At 42.2% G+C, this 19119-nt stretch overlaps 2 protein-coding genes across 8 annotated transcripts in view; one reads left to right on the plus strand and one right to left on the minus strand.

The window, feature by feature from the left end:
* Positions 1-671: 671 nt before the first annotated feature.
* The window catches only part of CEP89 (centrosomal protein 89), a 256966-nt gene continuing 238518 nt past the window's right edge, over positions 672-19119 (minus strand). For 2 of the 3 annotated variants that reach the window (XM_056525755.1, XM_056525754.1), the window contains 2 exons: positions 12451-12620; positions 672-2037 (listed from right to left, as the gene is read on the minus strand). In XM_056525755.1, the coding sequence (XP_056381730.1) occupies positions 1845-2037; positions 12451-12620 (363 nt within the window). In that variant the 3' untranslated portion in view covers positions 672-1844. Of the gene's footprint in view, positions 2038-12450; positions 12621-19119 lie in introns of those variants that run through there. The other variant, XR_008845109.1, reaches the window with a different exon arrangement.
* LOC130276416 (E3 ubiquitin-protein ligase RNF182-like) overlaps positions 12478-19119 on the plus strand; it is a 91473-nt gene continuing 84831 nt past the window's right edge. For 4 of the 5 annotated variants that reach the window (XR_008845110.1, XM_056525766.1, XM_056525762.1 and 1 more), the window contains exon 1: positions 12478-12738. The gene's annotated coding sequence lies outside the window, so the exon portion shown is untranslated. Of the gene's footprint in view, positions 12739-15310; positions 15444-19119 lie in introns of all 5 variants that reach the window. The other variant, XM_056525765.1, reaches the window with a different exon arrangement.

The raw sequence follows: 19119 nt of genomic DNA on the forward strand, positions 1-19119 counted from the left end.
AGTGTCAGAAAGCTGGGTTTGCGTCCGAGCTCTTGGGTCTTCCAGCAGGACAATGGGGGAGATTTATCAAAACATGTCCAGAGGAAAAATTGCCCAGTTAACCATAGCAATCAATCAGCTCGCTTCTTTCATTTTTAACAAGGCCTCTGCAAAATGAAAAAAGCAATCTGATTCGTTGCAATGGGCAACTTTTCCTCTGGACAGGTTTTGATAAATCTCCCCCAATGACCCCAAACATACTTCAAAAAGCACCCAGAAATGGATGGCAACAAAGCGCTGGAGAGTTCTGAAATGGCCAGAATGAGTCCAGATCTAAATCCCATACTATTGGAAAAAGGCGCCCTTCCAATAAGAGAGACCTGGAGCAGTTTGCAAAGGAAGAGTGGTCCAACATTCCGGCTGAGAGGTGTAAGAAGCTTATTGATGGTTATAGGAAGCGACTGATTTCAATTATTTTTTCCAAAAGGCATGCAACCAAATATTAAGTTAAGGGTGCCAATAATTTTCACCAGCCCATTTTTGGAGCTTGGTGTGACACTATGTCCAATTAGCTTTTTTTCCTCCTTTTTTTGCTTTAGTTCCAATACACACAAAGGGAATAAACATGTGTATAGCAAAACATGTGTTACTGCAATCCTTTTCTGTGAGAAATACTTCATTTTCTTGAAAAATTTCAGGGGTGTCAACAATTTACAGCCATGACTGTATGTATATATATATATATGTGTGTATATGTATATAGAAAGACTCCCCTGCTAAGAATCCCTTACGCAGATCACCTTTTAAGCTATATCTGTTAAATATAATTTCAGCATTTTATATTATTACACTTTAATGTTTATTCTAACACTTTTGTCTTAAAGTAAAATTTCCTCCATGTAATAAAACTGTCTTTGTGCTTATTAATGTTCCTGTTCACTCAATACTCTTTTGGTAGAGCAAAAGTTTGTGCTCCAGAGCTGTTCTTCCTACTGTGAAACAGAGTAGGAAGTGGAAACCAAAGTCAGCTGTTTTGGAGACCATACATAGCTGTCTCTTCTCATCCACTTAAAGATTTCAATTGACACCAAAGGCAAAACTTTTCTTGGAAGCCTCCACTGACGTTATATTCCATACAGACTGTTTTTATAACTCATAGGGAGCCATGATTGTAAAGGTTTTAAAACTATTCAGATACAAAGGCTAAATAAAACTATACCATATAATCACAACTACGCTATTCATTTACTAATTATAAAAAAAAAAAACATGATTCATGCCCACTTGCAAGTACAAGTAGTTGTGTAGTGACGTGAAGTTACAAAGTTACAGCAGCATAACTATAAATATTTGCTATTCAAAAATCTAAGAAAGCTATATAAATTGTAAAGGGTTGTGGAGTGAAAAAATGTCTTATCCCCTATTCACAAGATAGGAGATAAGAATCTTGGGAGGGACAGACAGCTCGGAACCCCGCGATCACCAGTATGGGGCCCTGGGCTCTCAGAGAGTGTGTGTGCTGTAGACAGCACCGCTCCATTCACTTCTATGGGAGAGCCAAAAAATACCAGAGTACAGCACTTGTGTATCCCTAATGCTCCCATACAAATGAATGAACAGCTTGCTATCTACAGCTCTGAAGATCACAGGGGGTCTCAGTGGTCATAGCCAACACCACCTCCCACGATAAGATACTTATCATCTATCATGTGGATAGGGAATAAGATATTATTAACTGGACAACACCATTAAATAGAATTTTTAGGAAAAAGCACAGGTGATGTATGCATTGTGAATGTTACTACAGGTAAACCTATAGGAGAGTGTGTTTGTGACATACAGTTTAGTTCTCTCCGATAAGTGGACTACTTAACAGGATCATCGCCATGGGACGAGGAGTTTATGTAACTGAAGCCATACCCGATGACTGAGTCTTGCAGGAGAAAGGAGTTGCTGCCTCCAGTGTTCTGTTTCAGGGCGCTGTGTAAAAGTGTTTTTAGCTCTTTGCTGTCATTGGCTGCTGACTTTAAGATTACTTCTAGCTGTTCTTCCACTTGTCTAAAAGAAAAAAAGAAAAATTTTATTTTTCAGAAACTGAGCTGAAATTACAATCAGGTTTCTTTCGTCAGCTTTTTTTTTTTGTAGCTCTTATTAAGCAGTCTTTTGAGATATACAGATAATATTTGTCTTTTTCATGGGTCATCTGCTTCTGTCAAGAGTTTACAAATTCTATTTAGTGGTTCCTAAGTTCTCTCTGTATCTGAAAAAGCTGGATGACTATCAATATGGACAGCATTGCAGCTTCCACAAGGGTTGTGACAACATATAGATATTACTGCACACCTCACTGTGATTTTCTTCATAGCAGTGTATCCTTCAGGAACAACAGAAACTGTAAGAACTTTGATAGTAATCACCCTGCTCAATAGTCGATGCTCAGTAGCATGACGGCGTTCTAGCCTTGTGCTCTTAAAAACACGGAAATACGCAGTCCTCCCAGCCATATAAAACAGGTAAATAAGAAGGAGATGAATTGACTTTGTCTATGTGACAAATAATGTAATCATATTTGACAGAGTCTATACTTGTGGACGCTTCCACTCGCTGTCTCCTGCTGGATGATGTTGTAGTGAAGTAGACAATAGAAGAGAACTCTGTGTACTTATGTTGTTCTGCTTGCAACATAGTAACAGTAATTTGCTTCACTTCTACAGTAACATCTAAGCATCCTGTACTCTGGGCACTTACCAAATTACATTCTACATTAAATGTTCAACATCCACAGTCTTAGTGCAAGGCAGCATTATGGGATTTTTTTTTTCCCTATTAAAATCATCCCTACATAAATTTCTGAAGCCCTTCAAATTGGGGGAATTATAGAACAACAGCCTTAAAAAACAAACTCATTCACATATTACTATTTTTGTGAATACCTGTTAAACGGCATGACATAGGCAAAAAACAATATTGTGAAAGCGTCACCTGCACTATTAGTCAGTTCCAGCAGGGTGACTGTGCAGCATAGGCAAAAATTAAAACCAGGTTGTAATGTGTCACCCGCATTATTAGCTAGTACTAGCAGGTTAGTAAAGGTGACTCTGCTGACAGTTTCAAATTAAGACTACTCAAATGGATGCAACAGTCTCTACTAAACAGTCACTTGGTTGTGTCAGATATGATGCCAAGCTGTATAGCGTCAGGTTAACAATGTGTTTAAAGCAGACGTGCCAAAGGGGCCCAAGTGACTTACAAGGTCATTCTGCATGGAGAGACAGTCAGTTTGAGAGCAATCTGTTTCCAACATAAGTGGTGCCAGATGCAGAACAGCCATTTATCTCATTACCCTTATTGAAGTAATGTGCAAATTTGGCCAAGATGAAACTTTATTGTGGAGCTGTGACACCATCAAGGGATTAAGCAGCATGCTAGGCAACACTTCTTTTCAAGAGGTTGCTTGTTTTATTAGGTGTCCTATGCATAGACATTTTGATGCCATAGGCAGTCATATGCCTATGGCCGCTAATGCCCAGGAGCATTTCTTCCTCCAGGACATGCACAATGAGTCACGTCATAATGCATGCCATGAGGGTAGAGAAGCTACCAGCCTCAAGTGGCTGCAGGAAGAAGCTGCTCGCAGCCCTAGAAACACGGGAGCAGAAGATGGTGACTGTGGGGGACCTGGGAGTGGTGTATATTTTGTTGTTGCTAAATAATGGCTGTGAGGTCCTAGCTACTGGAGGCATACTACCTCCAAGGGGGAGGGGGGAGGGTCCTACCTACAGGGGGCAAAGTACCTTCAGGGGATGGGGGGGGGGTCTAATGGGAGACCTACCTACTCCTCCCCAACTGATCTACCGCTCCCTACTTTATGGTACGTGAAACCAAACGGTATAATTATTACTGTTTGGGATCCTAGAGGTGGGGAAAAGAAAAGTACTGAAAAAGTGTGGAGCTGAAAAAATAGTCATGGCGGCCTGGGCCAGATCTAACCAGATCCAATCAGATCAGAGAATATGTCACCTGCTAGTCATAGATAACAGCACAGTAATCTATATATAGGTAGATGCCTCAAGGTGGGAAAAGTTGGGAAACATTGCCCTAGGCAATGGAAATCTCTTCCTCCAAGACACGCTCAATGAGTGACATCATAATGCATACCCTGAGGGCCTAGCAATGGGAGCAGAAGATGGTGACTGTGGGGGACCAGAGAGAAGATGAGTATATTTTATTTTTTGTTGTTGCTAAATGATGTCTCTAGGTCCTAGCTACAGAAGGCAAACTATCTTTAAGGGTGGTCCTAACTACAGGGGGCAAAGTATCTTCAGGGGAGAAGGGGGGATTGCCTATCTAATGGGGGACCTACCTACTCCTCCCCAACTGATCTACCCCTCCCTACTTCACTGTGTGTGAAACCAAAAAGGCATAATTATTACTGTTTGGGATCCTATGGGTGAAGAAAATGTGCTGGAAAAGTTTGGAGCAAATTTTACAGAGACAAGCTGTGGCTTGAAAAACTCATCATGGCGGCCTGGGCCAGATCGAATTAGATCAGAGAAGATGTCACCTGTGAGTCACAGATATCAGCACAGTAATCTATATATAGGTAGATCTCCCAAGATGGAAAGTTTGGAAACCTTTCTGACATTTCTTTTTGTTGAACTAAACAATCTGCAATCTATGCGGGGAACTTATGTCTAGTGATATAATGTTAGAAAGAGACTTGGGATTGGCTGGCACGATGCGTATTAATGTTGACTTTGCTAGCACTGCAGCTCAAGTGATGGATTGCTCTTATCTAAATTCACAATACTTTCTTCCTCTAAGGCTCTACAGCCTCTCAGAGATAATAGAAAATGATGTACATAATCTAGTTCCAGAGAGACAGGGAAAACACACAAATTAATTTTAGTTTCAGTAAAATCATAAAATAAAACAGGACATTTATTACATCTTTATTAAGAATTAAATAGGTGATGTGTGTATGAATGTATCTACGGTAATCTAAAACAAAAGGCTGTTCTCATATAATTCTAGTGCATTACACTGGAGATGTATGCTGGAATGGTAGGGTAAACAATTGATTTTACTTATGAATGAGGCTTGCTTGGGTTTTAGAATCAGTTGCCTATTAAGGGTTATAAGCTAAATGGCTTTTAGGGGATGTTAACCCTATATTTTATGTTCATTCTGTAGCAGCATGAACAACCCCTGGTGATATTGAATCAGCTACTGTTGGGCCCTATAAGAGAAGTCATTTAAAAATAAAATATATATAATCTTTTTGATTTCTATGTTGCACCTGTTCTGTGAAGACAGCCTGTAGTGTAAAGAATGGAATTTTTTTTTTCTGTCTGCCATGGCTACACTCAGGGCGACCTTGACATTTTTATACTTTCTTCTCTAGTCTATTCTAGATATACTATTGCCTAAGTGGAATTTAGAAACAATGAAGATCTTTTCCCCATTAATGGTCTAGTCACACGTATAGTATTCTGCAGAAATTTGGTGTGCAGATTTGATGTGCAGGATTTTCTGTTGTAGTTTTCAATGTAAACTGAATGACTGAACACAGCTTCTAATCCTGCATATCAAATCTGTGCAGAATCCTGTACGTGTGAATAGACCCTAAGGGTGTATTATGCACATGTACAGTATCCTGCAAAGATTTGATGTGCAGGATTTGATGCTGCAGATTTCAATGTGAAATAAATGATTGAACACAGCAGAAAATCCAGGGCATCAAATATGTGCAGGATACTTACTGTATGTGTGAATACACCCTAAGTGAACACCCTAAAAAAGAGAATAGGTTGCCTAAAGCAGATAATGCCTTTATTTCCATAACTGAAACAATACATTATAATATTTATGTTATACTATATATGTCTACTGAACTACCCAATTTATACATTTTGTAATGTGTAACCGAATCACTGCTCTCGGTAATAGACTGTTTGCCACCTCTTTATCTGCTCACAAATTTTTCTGTTATAATATCAGATGTTACATGTTTCACAATACAAAACCCTGTAGCATGGAAAATATAGCATATGACATATTTCCCGGAAGAATAAGTGACTATAAGGGCCCCTTCACACTACATATTTTCTACTGCTGCTGTGGAAAATTCGGTTCAGCAGCTTCCCATTGTTTTCAATGGGATTTTGCTGCACTATTCATACTGTTCCGTTGCTGAAATTCCGGGCCCCAGCCAATAAAAGTAACATGTTCATTGTTTTGGTGGAATCTGCTTGATAATGCATTGCAGTCTATGGAAACAGACTGGTGCATAACTGTCAGTTCCATTGCCGGCTTGTTGTGCAGATAGAACCTGTACCTGTAATATCTGGAATAACCCAAAACTATGTCAGGGTCCAGTTAGTTAAATTAGTACTTCTGGCCAAGCTTGATAATCTAACAAACTGGGACATAATAGAGAGATGTTGGGGGGGGGGGGGGGGGGGGGGTGGGGGTGGGGGGGGGGGGGGGGGGGGGGGGGGGGGGGAAACTCTCCAAATTACTGTTTGTTTGATACCATTTAGCATATGTGATAAATTTGGGCAAAGGCAATGTCATTAACACCGTAGCCAGAACCAATAATGAAATATTGACTACTGCTAAATCTGAATTAAACCAAAGCATATGAAAAGACCCAACTGGCACAAGGTTAATGACCAAGATATGGGATGACAAGCAACAGGATCTCTACTTTTACTCGGTGGAATCCCCTTAAAGGGGTACTCCACTGGCCAGCCTTCCGGCTGCGTTCGGAACATTTAATTCCGAATGCTGTGCACACGCTGCGGGGGTCGGCCATGCCCCCTCAATACAAGTCTATGGGAGGGGATGTGACGGCCGCCACGCACCTTTCCATAGACTTGCATTGAGGGGGCGTGACATGACGTCATGAGGGGGTGTGGTCGACCCCCGCAGCATGCACACAGCGTTCGAACTAAATGTTCCGAACGCAGCCGGAAGGCTGGCCAGTGGAGTATCCCTTTAAAGAGTACCTTTCATGACCTTGTTAACTTTCATTATCCTCCCAGCTCACTACCCCCATCATGATAAACCACCCCCTGTCTTTATTTTTATTATTTCACTGATAACTTCAGTGATCATGCTGTGTCACAGAAAAGCAAGTGAATGTGGTTGGCAATGTGGCCCACATCTGGTGGGAACCGTAAGATGACAGTCACAAGAAATCCATCCGTCTGTTGTAGCCAAAATTGCTATGTAGCTCTATCCATATGACATGCAATTTGTGATCACTTATGTGCTAGTAATCCCAGTACATAAGACTCAAACATCCCCACTCATAATTACTTTTCTCAGGCAGGGCATATCAACTAGGTCATAAAAGTCAGCTTTGTTTGGGTCCAGCAACGGAGAGTCGTCATGCTAACCACTAGAACAAACAGTTCCCACTTACAGTAGAAATATGGCAGCACATGTGAGCAGGGCCGGTGCAAGGACTTCTGCCAACACAAGCGAAGCTCCATTTTGGCGCCCCCCCCCCCAAGTCGACTACCACACTCCACCACCGGCCACCAGAACTCCCACACGCAAGTACATATAATGTAGTAGATGTGACCTGCAGTCCTATGTAACACCACAGATAAGAGTGATAACTCTGAGTACAGATAATGTATAGATGTGACCTGCAGTCCTATGTAAAACCACAGATAACACAGTGATAATTCTCTGAGTACAGATAATGTAGTAGATGTCACCTGCAGTCCTATGTAACCCCACAGATAACACAGTGATAATTATCTGAGTACAGACAATGTAGTAGATGTCACCTGCAGTCCCATGTAACACCACAGATAACACAGCGATAACTCTCTGAGTACAGATAATGTAGATGGGACCTGCAGTCCTATGTAACACCACAGATAACACAGTGATAACTCTCTGAGTACAGATAATGTAGCAGATGTGTCCTGCAGTCCTATGTAACACCACAGATAACACAGGTAGCATCTACTACATTATCTGTACTCAGAGGATTATCACTGTGTTATCTGTGGTGTTACATAGGACTGCAGGCCACATCTACTACATTATCTGTACTCAAAGGGTTATCACTGTGTTATCTCTGATGTTACATAGGACTGCAGGACACATCTACTACATTATCTGTACTCAGAGAGTTATCACTGTGTTATCTGTGGTGTTACATAGGACTGCAGGCCACATCTACTACATTATCTGTACTCAAAGGGTTATCACTGTGTTATCTCTGATGTTACATAGGACTGCAGGACACATCTACTACATTATCTGTACTCAAAGGGTTATCACTGTGTTATCTGTGGTGTTACATAGGACTGCAGGCCACATCTACTACATTATCTGTACTCAAAGGGTTATCACTGTGTTATCTCTGATGTTACATAGGACTGCAGGCCACATCTACTACATTATCTGTACTCAAAGGGTTATCACTGTGTTATCTCTGATGTTACATAGGACTGCAGGACACATCTACTACATTATCTGTACTCAAAGGGTTATCACTGTGTTATCTTTGGTGTTACATAGGACTGCAGGTCACATCTACTACATTATATGTACTTGAGTGTGGGAGTTCTGGTGGCCGGTGGTGGAGTGTGGTAGTCGACTTATCCATCCCCCCCGCTTCCATTATCCATCCCCCCGCTTCCATTATCCATCCCCCCGCTTCCATTATCCATCCCCCCGCTTCCATTATCCATCCCCCCGCTTCCATTATCCATCCCCCCGCTTCCATTATCCATCCCCCCGCTTCCATTATCCACCCCAGTTTCCATTACCCCCCTGCTTCCATTATCCATCCCCCCCTGCTCCTTCCTCCATTATCCCCCACTGCTTCCATTAAACCCCCCCATTCCTTCTTCCATTATGCCTTCCTGCTTTCATTATCCACCCGTCTCCATTAACCCCCATTGCTCCTTCTTCCATCATCCATCCCCCCTACTTCCATTAACACCCCCCCTGCTTCCACTGTCTCCTCATTCACCCCTCCTGCCCTTGCTTCCATTAACACCCGCACTTCTATTAATTACCCCTCCTGTTTGCATTAAAAATCCCAGCTCCCCACCCTCACCTGTGCGGCATTCTGTCTGCAGGAAGCGTCCCTCATGTTATTGCTGCCCGGGCGCAGGATCCTCACTGGCGGAAGCATTCAGCACATGACGCTGACACTTACACCAGAAGGGAAATTCAATTGGTCTAAAGTTCCTGCAGCGCAGAATAGCGCAGCGGGCACTTAAGAACACTAGCACGGCAGTGCAGCGCCGCTGCTCATATGTGTTTTGTGAGGGGCCCCTGCACCGTCTGCACAGGGCAGCTTTGATTTATCTGCGGTCCCGGGGGGAGTTGTGAGGTTGCACTAGGAGCAAGTGAAGTAGCAGTGAAGCCTTTTCATGATTCCCAGGAGAGTAACTGTTCTGCTGCCGTGGGTGCCGCTCTGTGAGCGAGCGACACACACGGCACAAACAACACAGCCCAGCGGGCGGCGGGGCGCAACACTGCTTAAAAAAAAAAAAAAAAGTCCTCGATTTTTCTGCCCTCTGGTCCGTGCGCCCTTAAGCGACCGCTTGCTCTGCCTTATGGAAGCGCCGGGCCTGCATGTGAGGACAACCCTGCATTGAAATAAAAAGGAGTCAAGAAAACACACATTTATTTAAAAATAAAAAAAAAATCTCAAAAGAAGATTTCTCTCCATTCATGGATGACTGTATGAAAAGAACCATCTATTATTTGTGAAAAACAAAATTAGCCATAGACTTTGCCCATTCTGTTCTTAACTTACTGCCACTGACCCTGCATGTCCTCTTACTGTCGCAGATTTTGACTTTCCCTGTAACTGTATTCTATATAACAGTGACTGCAGTACAGTTAAAAAAAAGTTTAAGTGTCAGTTACATAATTGTTTCAATAGAAAATTCTAATTATTATGTATATGTTATTAAAGGGGTATTCCAGTGTGGGGAAAAAAAAAAAATTATATATATATATATATATATATATATATATATATATATATATATATTACACTCAATGTTACTGGTGATGCCTTCACTCAAAAAGGCCAAATAAATATAATAATGGATATATGTATAATTAATTTTGCAATTAACTATATACCAGTCCTCAAATGTGCATATGAGAAAAAGATGGTGGATCCAATGGTATATTAAATAGCAATTTATTCAAATGAGCAAAATAAAATAGAATTTAAAATAGATAACATGGAAGCCTCCTGTCGCCCTAGCAGGGCCCTTGTATCGGGCGAAGGAGCTCAAACAAGTGTTGTAAAATGTCAAGAATAGAATGTTATATAATATGTGGCAATAAATAAAATAATAAAAACAGGACAGATCAAGTATGTATTATTTTATTTATTGCCACATATTATACAACATTCTATTCTTGACATCTTACCACACTTATTTGAGCTCCTTCGCCCGATGCAAGGGCCCTGCTAGGGCGACAGGAGGCTTCCATGTTATCTATTTTTATTTTCAATTCTATTTTATTTTGCCCATTTGAATAAATTGCTATTTAGTATACCATTGGATCCACCATCTTTTTCTCATATGCACCTTTGAGGACTGGTATATAGTTAATTGCAAAATTAATTATACATCTATCCATTATTAATTTACAAATCTGTTTAACTTTCTGGCACCAGTTGATTAGAATTTTTTTTTTCCACTGGAATACCCCTTTAACAATCCCCTACAGTTTTTTTGGTCAACAGCTTTTATGGACAGAATACAAACAAAGTCTAAGGAGACTGATCCTGTACTCATATGTTACATGCCAAATCCTTCTTCTTAATAATCTACAGAAAAGTAGAAGAGAGGATAGAAGTAGTGGAGTAACATATGACTCTAAGAACAGACCACCCTGGATTTGTTTGCAATTTGAAACTATGGCAGAACATACAAATACATAAGAATACATAAGGGCTGTATGCATTAAGTGTTAAATGTTTTAAAATAAATATTTGTTTAAAGCATACCTGTCAGATCACGCATACACACACAAAAAAGAATGAATATGTTACTCAGTACCTAATCCTGGCCATGAACATCATATTTTTATGCCTCTGTCATCTATATTACTATAACAATAACCATTTTCATTAGCCCACAGTGGGGGTGGGGGGAGGTGTCCCTCCCTTGTGGTGGTGGAAGGTTATCGAGGTGTCTGCTCATGCAACCTTGTCCATGAGTCATCTCTTGTCCATGACTCACAGACAAATCTGATGCTGCTGCAGTACTTGTTGATGTCCCAGTAGGTAAGGTGACCCCTAGTGTTGGGATTTTCAGGGGCCATTTATTTTTATTTTTTTTATTAAAGGAAAATGGTCATCCTGTTCTCCCACACTAAACACAATACACTGGGTTATAGTGCGGGTGAACAGGAGACTCTAATATACGTACCTGCAGCCTGGTGCGGTGTCCCTCTGAAGGTCCGCTTCTTTCTTCTGTGCATTGCGCACAGGAGGCGGGCCCGCCGGGTGAATTTGAATATTCATGAGCACTGGTCATGTGAGAGCTTGTGCCTACTGAGCGCTCACGTGACCAGCACCCATGAATATTCAAATTCACCCAGCGGGCCCTGCCTCCTAAAGCGGACATTTAGAGGGACACAGCTCCGGGCTGCAGGTAGTATTTATCTTAGTCAGAGACCCCGCATCGGTCTCCTGTTCCCCCGCACTATAACCCAGTGAATTGGGTTTAGTGTGGGTGAACAGGATGAGCATTTTCCTTTAAATATTCCAAAAGTTTTAAACAACCATATTACAAAAGGTCTTAAATTTTCATCAGTAACAACATATACAAAGTTTTTGGATCTGACAGTGCCCATTTAATTTCTTATTTTAGATACATTACAGCAATCAAAATATATCTTGTCCCAAAGCACCAGGGGGTTGGGTTCCTATCATCAGCTGCTTCCCTGGCACAAATACAAGCTTAGCCTGGTCATAGATTTCTAGTGCAGCAGAGAAAGTGCAAGTGTAAAAGGCCACAATTATGGCACGAAAAATAAATATTCCAGAGAAATGAGCAGAGCAGAGAGATCTAATATATGATCCACATCAATATTTGATCAATCAACCAGTTAACTGCTCCCTAGCCCAAATGAAGTCACTTCCCCTTGTGTTGCTTCATATCTAGCATGCTCATCACATTGGTAAGATGTGCAGGCAGGATGTATGTACCAAACACTGGGTTGTCATAGACCCAACCCTGCAGAAGAAACCACTGTGTCATCCGTGAAGAAGGCACATTCTGCACTCTCTACTTGATTATTTTCTTTGGGAACCAGAATTTCTTTTATGGAAGTGAAGAGCTGCCTCCATTTTCTGAATGCACATCTACAGCAGATGGGACTTGAGATGAAAAAGAAGAATGCAGCTGTTCTCCTCCTCCTAGTCACATCTAATTGGGTTGTTTTGTTCTGTCAGCGACTTACCTTTTCTGCTGCAAGACTTCACTGAAGCTTTGCTGCCTATCTTGAAGCAGCCAGCGGAGGTACTTCATTTCTCGCTGGTACTGGGCTGCCTTTCCTGCAAAGTCTTCCTCCTGCTCTGCCAGCCTGTGGGTGATGCCTTGCATAGTGCTTACAGCATTCTTTCTGTACACCTGAAAGCAGAAAAAATTGGCATGTGGATCTTACTGGCAGAATGACTGTAACAACCCAGCATCATCCATCTCCTTCCCAGCTGATACACTGTGATGTCTTGCTGACCCCCTAAGTCAGGTATGTCAGCCTTACATAATCTTATTACACCCCTAAATACCCATCACTCTGTCCCCCCACCCCATACTCTCTTTACAGCAACAGCCATTCATTGCAATGTAAAGTAGTAAAGCATTGTCTCCTGACTTAAAATAATTGAACATTAATGTAAATGAATTCATGTGGAAGAAGGGTTAATCTTATGCTTTTGTTGAAGATAAATCCTCAGTGCATCAGTACACAGGCACACTGATGCTATAGCACACATACACAAGCCAGTGCTATGTTTTATTAATGGTGGCAAAGCTTGCAGTATTTAACAGTTGGTTTACTATTAGAATGAATGCTACAAGTAGGCTGTAATCTAACATGCAGACGAGATTTAGCCCTGGGATAGAGCTTCTGTCATAGCCATTTGACCTGTCTGCTGCTGGGGGGAAATGGACGGGTGTGTGTGGAGGGGGGCATTAAAGGGATATCTCCTGTGAGTAGTGGATCATGGGAAGTCTGACTGCTGGGACCCCTAGCGATCTCCAGGAAAGGCCCTGGCACTCAATGAGGAGCGGATGCTGCAGCTGGCATGGGTTTCATTTATTTCTATGGGAGTGCCGAAAAGACCTGAAGAACTTGGGTATCATTGGCACTCTCATAGAAATTTATGGAACGTGTGCCGTCAACTGGTAGATGACTCGCGCCTCATAGAGAGCCAAGTTCCTGTCCCGGAGATTGCAGGGGGTCCCAGCTGTCAGACCTACAGAAGCAGAGTACATCAGGTAACTTATTCCAATCCCAAAGTTATTTGACATAGCAAGACTGCAGATTTTTATGTATCCATATGTTTTTTCTTGAAGAGTTTCTTTTCTGGTTTTATGTCAATACAGCTTCTTTAATGAAGGCCAGTCATCCTACCTAAACCTCGTTGGAGAGGAAAAGCAACAATGATGCTATCCTCCTCATATCTTGCCCTAATATCCCATTGTCTGCACTAACTATTCTCACCCAGGAGTGCGTGTGACTCAAACCCACGTTTTGCTCTGCTGAGCTTCCTCAGGGGGATGCCTCCTGATGAAGCTCAGCAGAGCGAAACGTGTATTTGGGTCACATGCACGCCTGAGTTAGAATCATACATGGTAGATATCATGGCTGGAGTTGTGTTATGAGCTGCTTTTCTTGTCCCTGATTTCCTTTTATTGCCAATGTTCCTTAACATGTGCACTTTTGTCTATGCAGTTACGGACTCTCAGCTTTGCATACCCTTCTCCAGCCCCGGTGTTGATTTATTCACTCTCTCACTCTTTTGTACTTTCTTTACCCTTTTTCCTCCCAATGGGTGTTGTGTATCTCTTGTGGGGGTGGGCGGAATGCTGTTTTTTAATTGTTTCTTAATAAAGATTTACATGTTTAATATAAACACTGGTCAGTGCTTTGTTGGTTTATAACTTTATTATATAATTTAAACAGGATAATCCACAAGCTATTTGTATATTTAAAGTCCTATATACATGTAAATAGCTGTTTTAATGCAATTCACAGTGTTTCTAGCATAAAATGTATCATTGTTATAATTTTGGAGGGGGCAGGGGGATAGAATCAGTCTCGATGCTCCTCTGGCAGCTAACAATATAATCCTGTCTTACATCCCCTGCAGATAGAGATTTACCAGCTATACTGCCATGCTACTGAAGAGCAGGGCCAAAATCTTTTGGTTACTATTCATAACTGAGCACACATTTCCATCAGCACTCACAATATACATACCTGCACATTGCCATGCACTCTGAACACCAAGTTGCCCCATACTATGTCATGACACTTTACTAGAGTTTTTTAACAGCATGTAAGTAGCAAACAGTTAAGGTTTGTGTAGTCTATACAATTATATGACATCTAATGGTGGGACAGCCCCTAAGGAAGGTCACGTTTTCAGGATTTCCTTAGTCTTTCACAGGTGATATAACTGTGGTGATGCCTGATTCACTGACCAAATTTATATCACCTGTGAAAGACTAAGCAAATCCTGAAAACATGACCTGTTGTGGGGGGGGGGGTCTTGAGGACCATGCTTGAGAAACACTGACCTCAGGTATCAATTTCTCAACACTTTTAAGATTTATGCTTCTAAAAAAAAAAGAAATCCCTGTTTATCACTGGCAGCAAACATACAACTTAAAAATAGCGAGGAACTGGAACACCAGGCATTATATGGCTCCATAACTATTCATTGCACAATAATTAGCAACAACTTTGCTTGGGGCTGTGCCTGGAGCAAAACTGAAAAAAGTTCTATTCTGTTCCTTTGTTCTGCTAATGGTTGGGCATTAAGCCCCCATTCAACACATTCTAGTGGTCTATATCAAGGATATCATTTGTCCAAGGTATCAAAACGGTGGACCTCCAGCTGTGGCAAAACTACAACTACCAGCATGCTCTGTCCGGGCATGCTGGGATTTATAGTTTTGAAACATCTTAAGGTCCACAGTTCAAAGACAACTGTACTATGTGGTTTCCTGGTAAAATGTTTTTTTTCATTGATTAGAGCCAGAAACAAAAACATTTTTTTTTTATTGTAATTTTTTGTACATTATGGATGCAGCCATCAAGTTTGTAACAGAATAAGGAGATATGCCTCACAGTAAACCTCATGGACAAAGGCAACAATAGACAGGAGCTGTCCCACTGACATGAATGGGAAAGGTTAATGGCTGTGCTCTGAGACCCGTGCAAAGGTCAGTCTACAAATTATAAAATTGCATTTAAAAGGGTACTCCGGTGGATTATTATAATTTTTTTTTTTCAAATCAACTGGTGCCAGAGAGTTAAACAGATTTGTAAATGACTTCTTAATCCTTCCAGTACTTATCAGCTGCTGTATGCTCCAGATTAAGTTATTTTCTTTTTTAATTTCTTTTCTGTCTGACCACAGTGTTCTCTGCTGACACTCTTTTTTATTATAAAAGTACAAAACTTATACAAAAACACAAAACAAGCTTAACCAGCTATAACATAAATAAGAAATATACTGGTACCAAAGAACAAAAACAAAACCCTGCCTAACCGGCCAGCCCAGCTTTACAAAAACCTAAAATATGCCAACCCACCAAACCGAACCAAACAACACACTCACACACATACCATAAATGAACATAAAAATAGCACGTGGCTTATCAAAATATGAAAATAAAATTTAGCACTACCTGGCTACAACTCAAAATCATCCATATTCGGGAAACACAACAAGAAGAGAAAAAATAAATAAATAAATAAAAAAATTAAAAAAATAAAAAGCACAACTTGGCTTAGCAAAATATAAACATAAACATAAAATTTAGCACTACCTGGCTACAAAAAAAAAAAATAAAAAAAAAAATTTACAAAAAAAAACACTAGACCAAATAAACTCAAATAAACAACGTAACGACATAAGCTCAAATTAACCACGTAACTGAATAACTGGTCTGACTGCCATAACTACTGTAATGCTGTAATATAAAAAAAAAATGAAAAAAAATAAAACAATTATATATATATATATATATATATATAAACAATATACATACAAAATCACATGAACATAATATAGTATTTCATTAAAAAAATATATATACACTACAGAAAACCTACAAAAACAATAGAAAACCCTACCAAAATCCCTACACTAAAACTGTACCCTCTCCCACACCACCCCTCCTGCACATGGGTCAGAGTCCATACCGTTCATACACAAAGTCCTGTCCCTAACTGACCCATGTCAGGTCCCCAAAAGAAAAGCAAAACACCACCACCCACAAATACACCCTCCCCACCTAGCACTCCTCCCAACCAACTTACACACAAGCTTATACATACTAACATATACACACTGAACCAAAGCTACCTTAGGCCAAAGTTTGGTCGCCTGTAAGCCCTTCATACCATATCAGCTTAAAACAAAACAAAAAGCTAGCGTGCACATGCATTAGCCCACCACCAGGAAGAAGGATGGCAGACCTGATACATAAAAATAATTTTAAACTCTTTCCCTAACTCCCCCCTACAATTTTCCCTAATTCTATCCCTCCATTAAAACTGACCCTGCTCTCACCCTATCACTATCCCTATAACACTGCCCCTAACCAAAATAAAGGTACTCTACCTAAAAAGGTCTAGTACCTAGGGCACATCAAAAGAAAAACCTCTCCACAGGAGAGAAGCCCTACTGGTACCAAGACTGCCATACTCCAAAGACCTGATCTTCCCGAGGTCACCGGTGATGTTCCTACAGACCTCCACCTCGGAGAGGATTTTCTGTTGGGTTGACACTAAACACCGTACATTCCACGTGTAGTACCTAACCACTAAACTAACTAAGAATAAAGTGCTCCGATCTCGGCCACCCAGGTTCCTGAATGCCCCATAAGCCCACTCCGGATAGGTTAGGCCGGCAAGTTGACTTCAGTCGATGGAAGCACCCACCCTGTTGTAAACCCCTATATTAAAGGGACAATGAAGCAGGAAGTGGTCCATGCTTTCCAGCGTGTCCCCGCACTCTTCTCGGGGACATCCCCGGTCATCAGAGTTCCTGCACTTCAGGTTGTCCCTTACATATAGCTTCCCCTGAAAGCAGCGCCAGGCCAAGTCCCAAAACTTCTGGGGGATCCTTTTCATGTTTAAAAGGTACAACCCCACCCTCAGATCCCGACCTGGGCAGTCCCTGAGCGCCAGAGGCTTCTGGAAATGGGTCAACAGAACCCGTTTGTCAAGGAACTGCCTTGACTGGGTCCTGATCTCCCACACTCCCAGACCCCACCGACGTATCGCCTTCAGAGTCGGGGTAGCGTAAGCCGGAAGATATCCATGGGGCGTACGGAGGTCCTTCACTTGCCCTCCTCTCTCCCATTCCTGGAAGAAAGGCCGAAACCATTCCCTGCAGGAGAGTACCCACAGAGGAGCCCTCTCTTTCCAGAGGTTTGCAATGTTAGCTTTCAAGAAGGTGTTCGTAAAGAACACCACAAGGTTTAGCATAGATAAACCCCCTAGTTTCCTTGTGCGGTACGTAACCTCCCTCTTGACTAGGTTCATCCTGTTCCCCCATAACAGTTGGAAAAACAGGCTGTAGATCCTAGTGTAGTAAGCCTCTGGCAAGATACATACGCTGCCCAGATAGATAAACAAGGGGAGCAGGTACGATTTGATCAGGTGTACCCTTTCCCTGAGGGTCATAGACCAACCCTTCCACTGGTCCACCTTCTGAGCGGCATCCTGGAGCTTACCATCCCAGTTTTTGGTGGGATAATCATCCTGGCCGAATGTGATGCCTAAGACTTTTGCTGATTCTTGGGGCCCTGGAAGGGTGTCCGGGAGATCAAACGTGGGATCTCCCCCTCCCAGCCAGAGACTCTCACACTTATCCCGGTTGATCTTAGACCCGGATGCCTCCGAGTAGCGGTCCACCTCCGACATCACCACATCGACCTCCGAAAATAGACGAAAATAGTGACATCGTCAGCGTATGCCACCACTCTCAGGGTGACATCCAGCTCTGCCAGACTCATCCCGACTCCCGCCAACGGCCCACAATCTACCCTCCGGACGAAGGGATCGATAGCGAACATGTATAAAAGCGGGCTCAAAGGACAACCCTGACGGACTCCGGATCCCACCTCAAAAGAGCGGCCAGACCAACCGTTCACCAGCGGGAAACTCTCTGCCCCTGCATACAAGATCTTAAGCCAATTAACAAAAGTACTCGGTAAGCCATATCTCAGGAGGACGTGGTTCACCCGATCAAATGCCTTGGCCTGATCCAGGGACAGCAAGTACCCCTTCCAGAGACCCGCACTACTCCGCTCCACTGCCTCCCTGACACTAAGGACAGCACTTAAGGTGCTTCGGCCAGGAACAGAGCAGTGCTGAGTCCCCGAAAGGAGCCGGGGTGCAAACTTCACCAGCCTATTAAACAGTATCTTGGCCAGAAGCTTCCTGTCCGTATTGAGAAGCGCTATGGGCCTCCAATTCTCAATTCGGCTGGGATCTTTACCCTTTGAGAGAAGAATCAGGGCTGACCTCCTCATTGACTTTGGTAGAGTGCCCGAGGAGAGACACTCATTGAATACCTCAGTCAAGAGGGGAGCTAAAGACTCCTTAAAGGTCCTGTACCACTGGGATGTTAAGCCATCCGGACCTGGCGACTTCTTAGGGGTGAGCCCCTTGATCGCCAGTCTCACTTCCTCTTCCCTGATTTCTTTTGCCAAAGCATCAAGAGAGGGGTCTACCCCTGGCTCAGGAATGGTTTCAGCCAGGAAAGCCGACATCCTTTCTCGATCTAGATCCTTCCTTCCCAAGAGGTGCGAGTAGAAGGATCTGACGACCTCCAAGATCCCTGATCTGGACCAATTCAGAGATCCCGTACTATCAATCAGTCCT

This window comes from Hyla sarda, chromosome 6 (assembly GCF_029499605.1).
Source record: "Hyla sarda isolate aHylSar1 chromosome 6, aHylSar1.hap1, whole genome shotgun sequence".
Lineage (NCBI taxonomy): Eukaryota > Metazoa > Chordata > Amphibia > Anura > Hylidae > Hyla > Hyla sarda.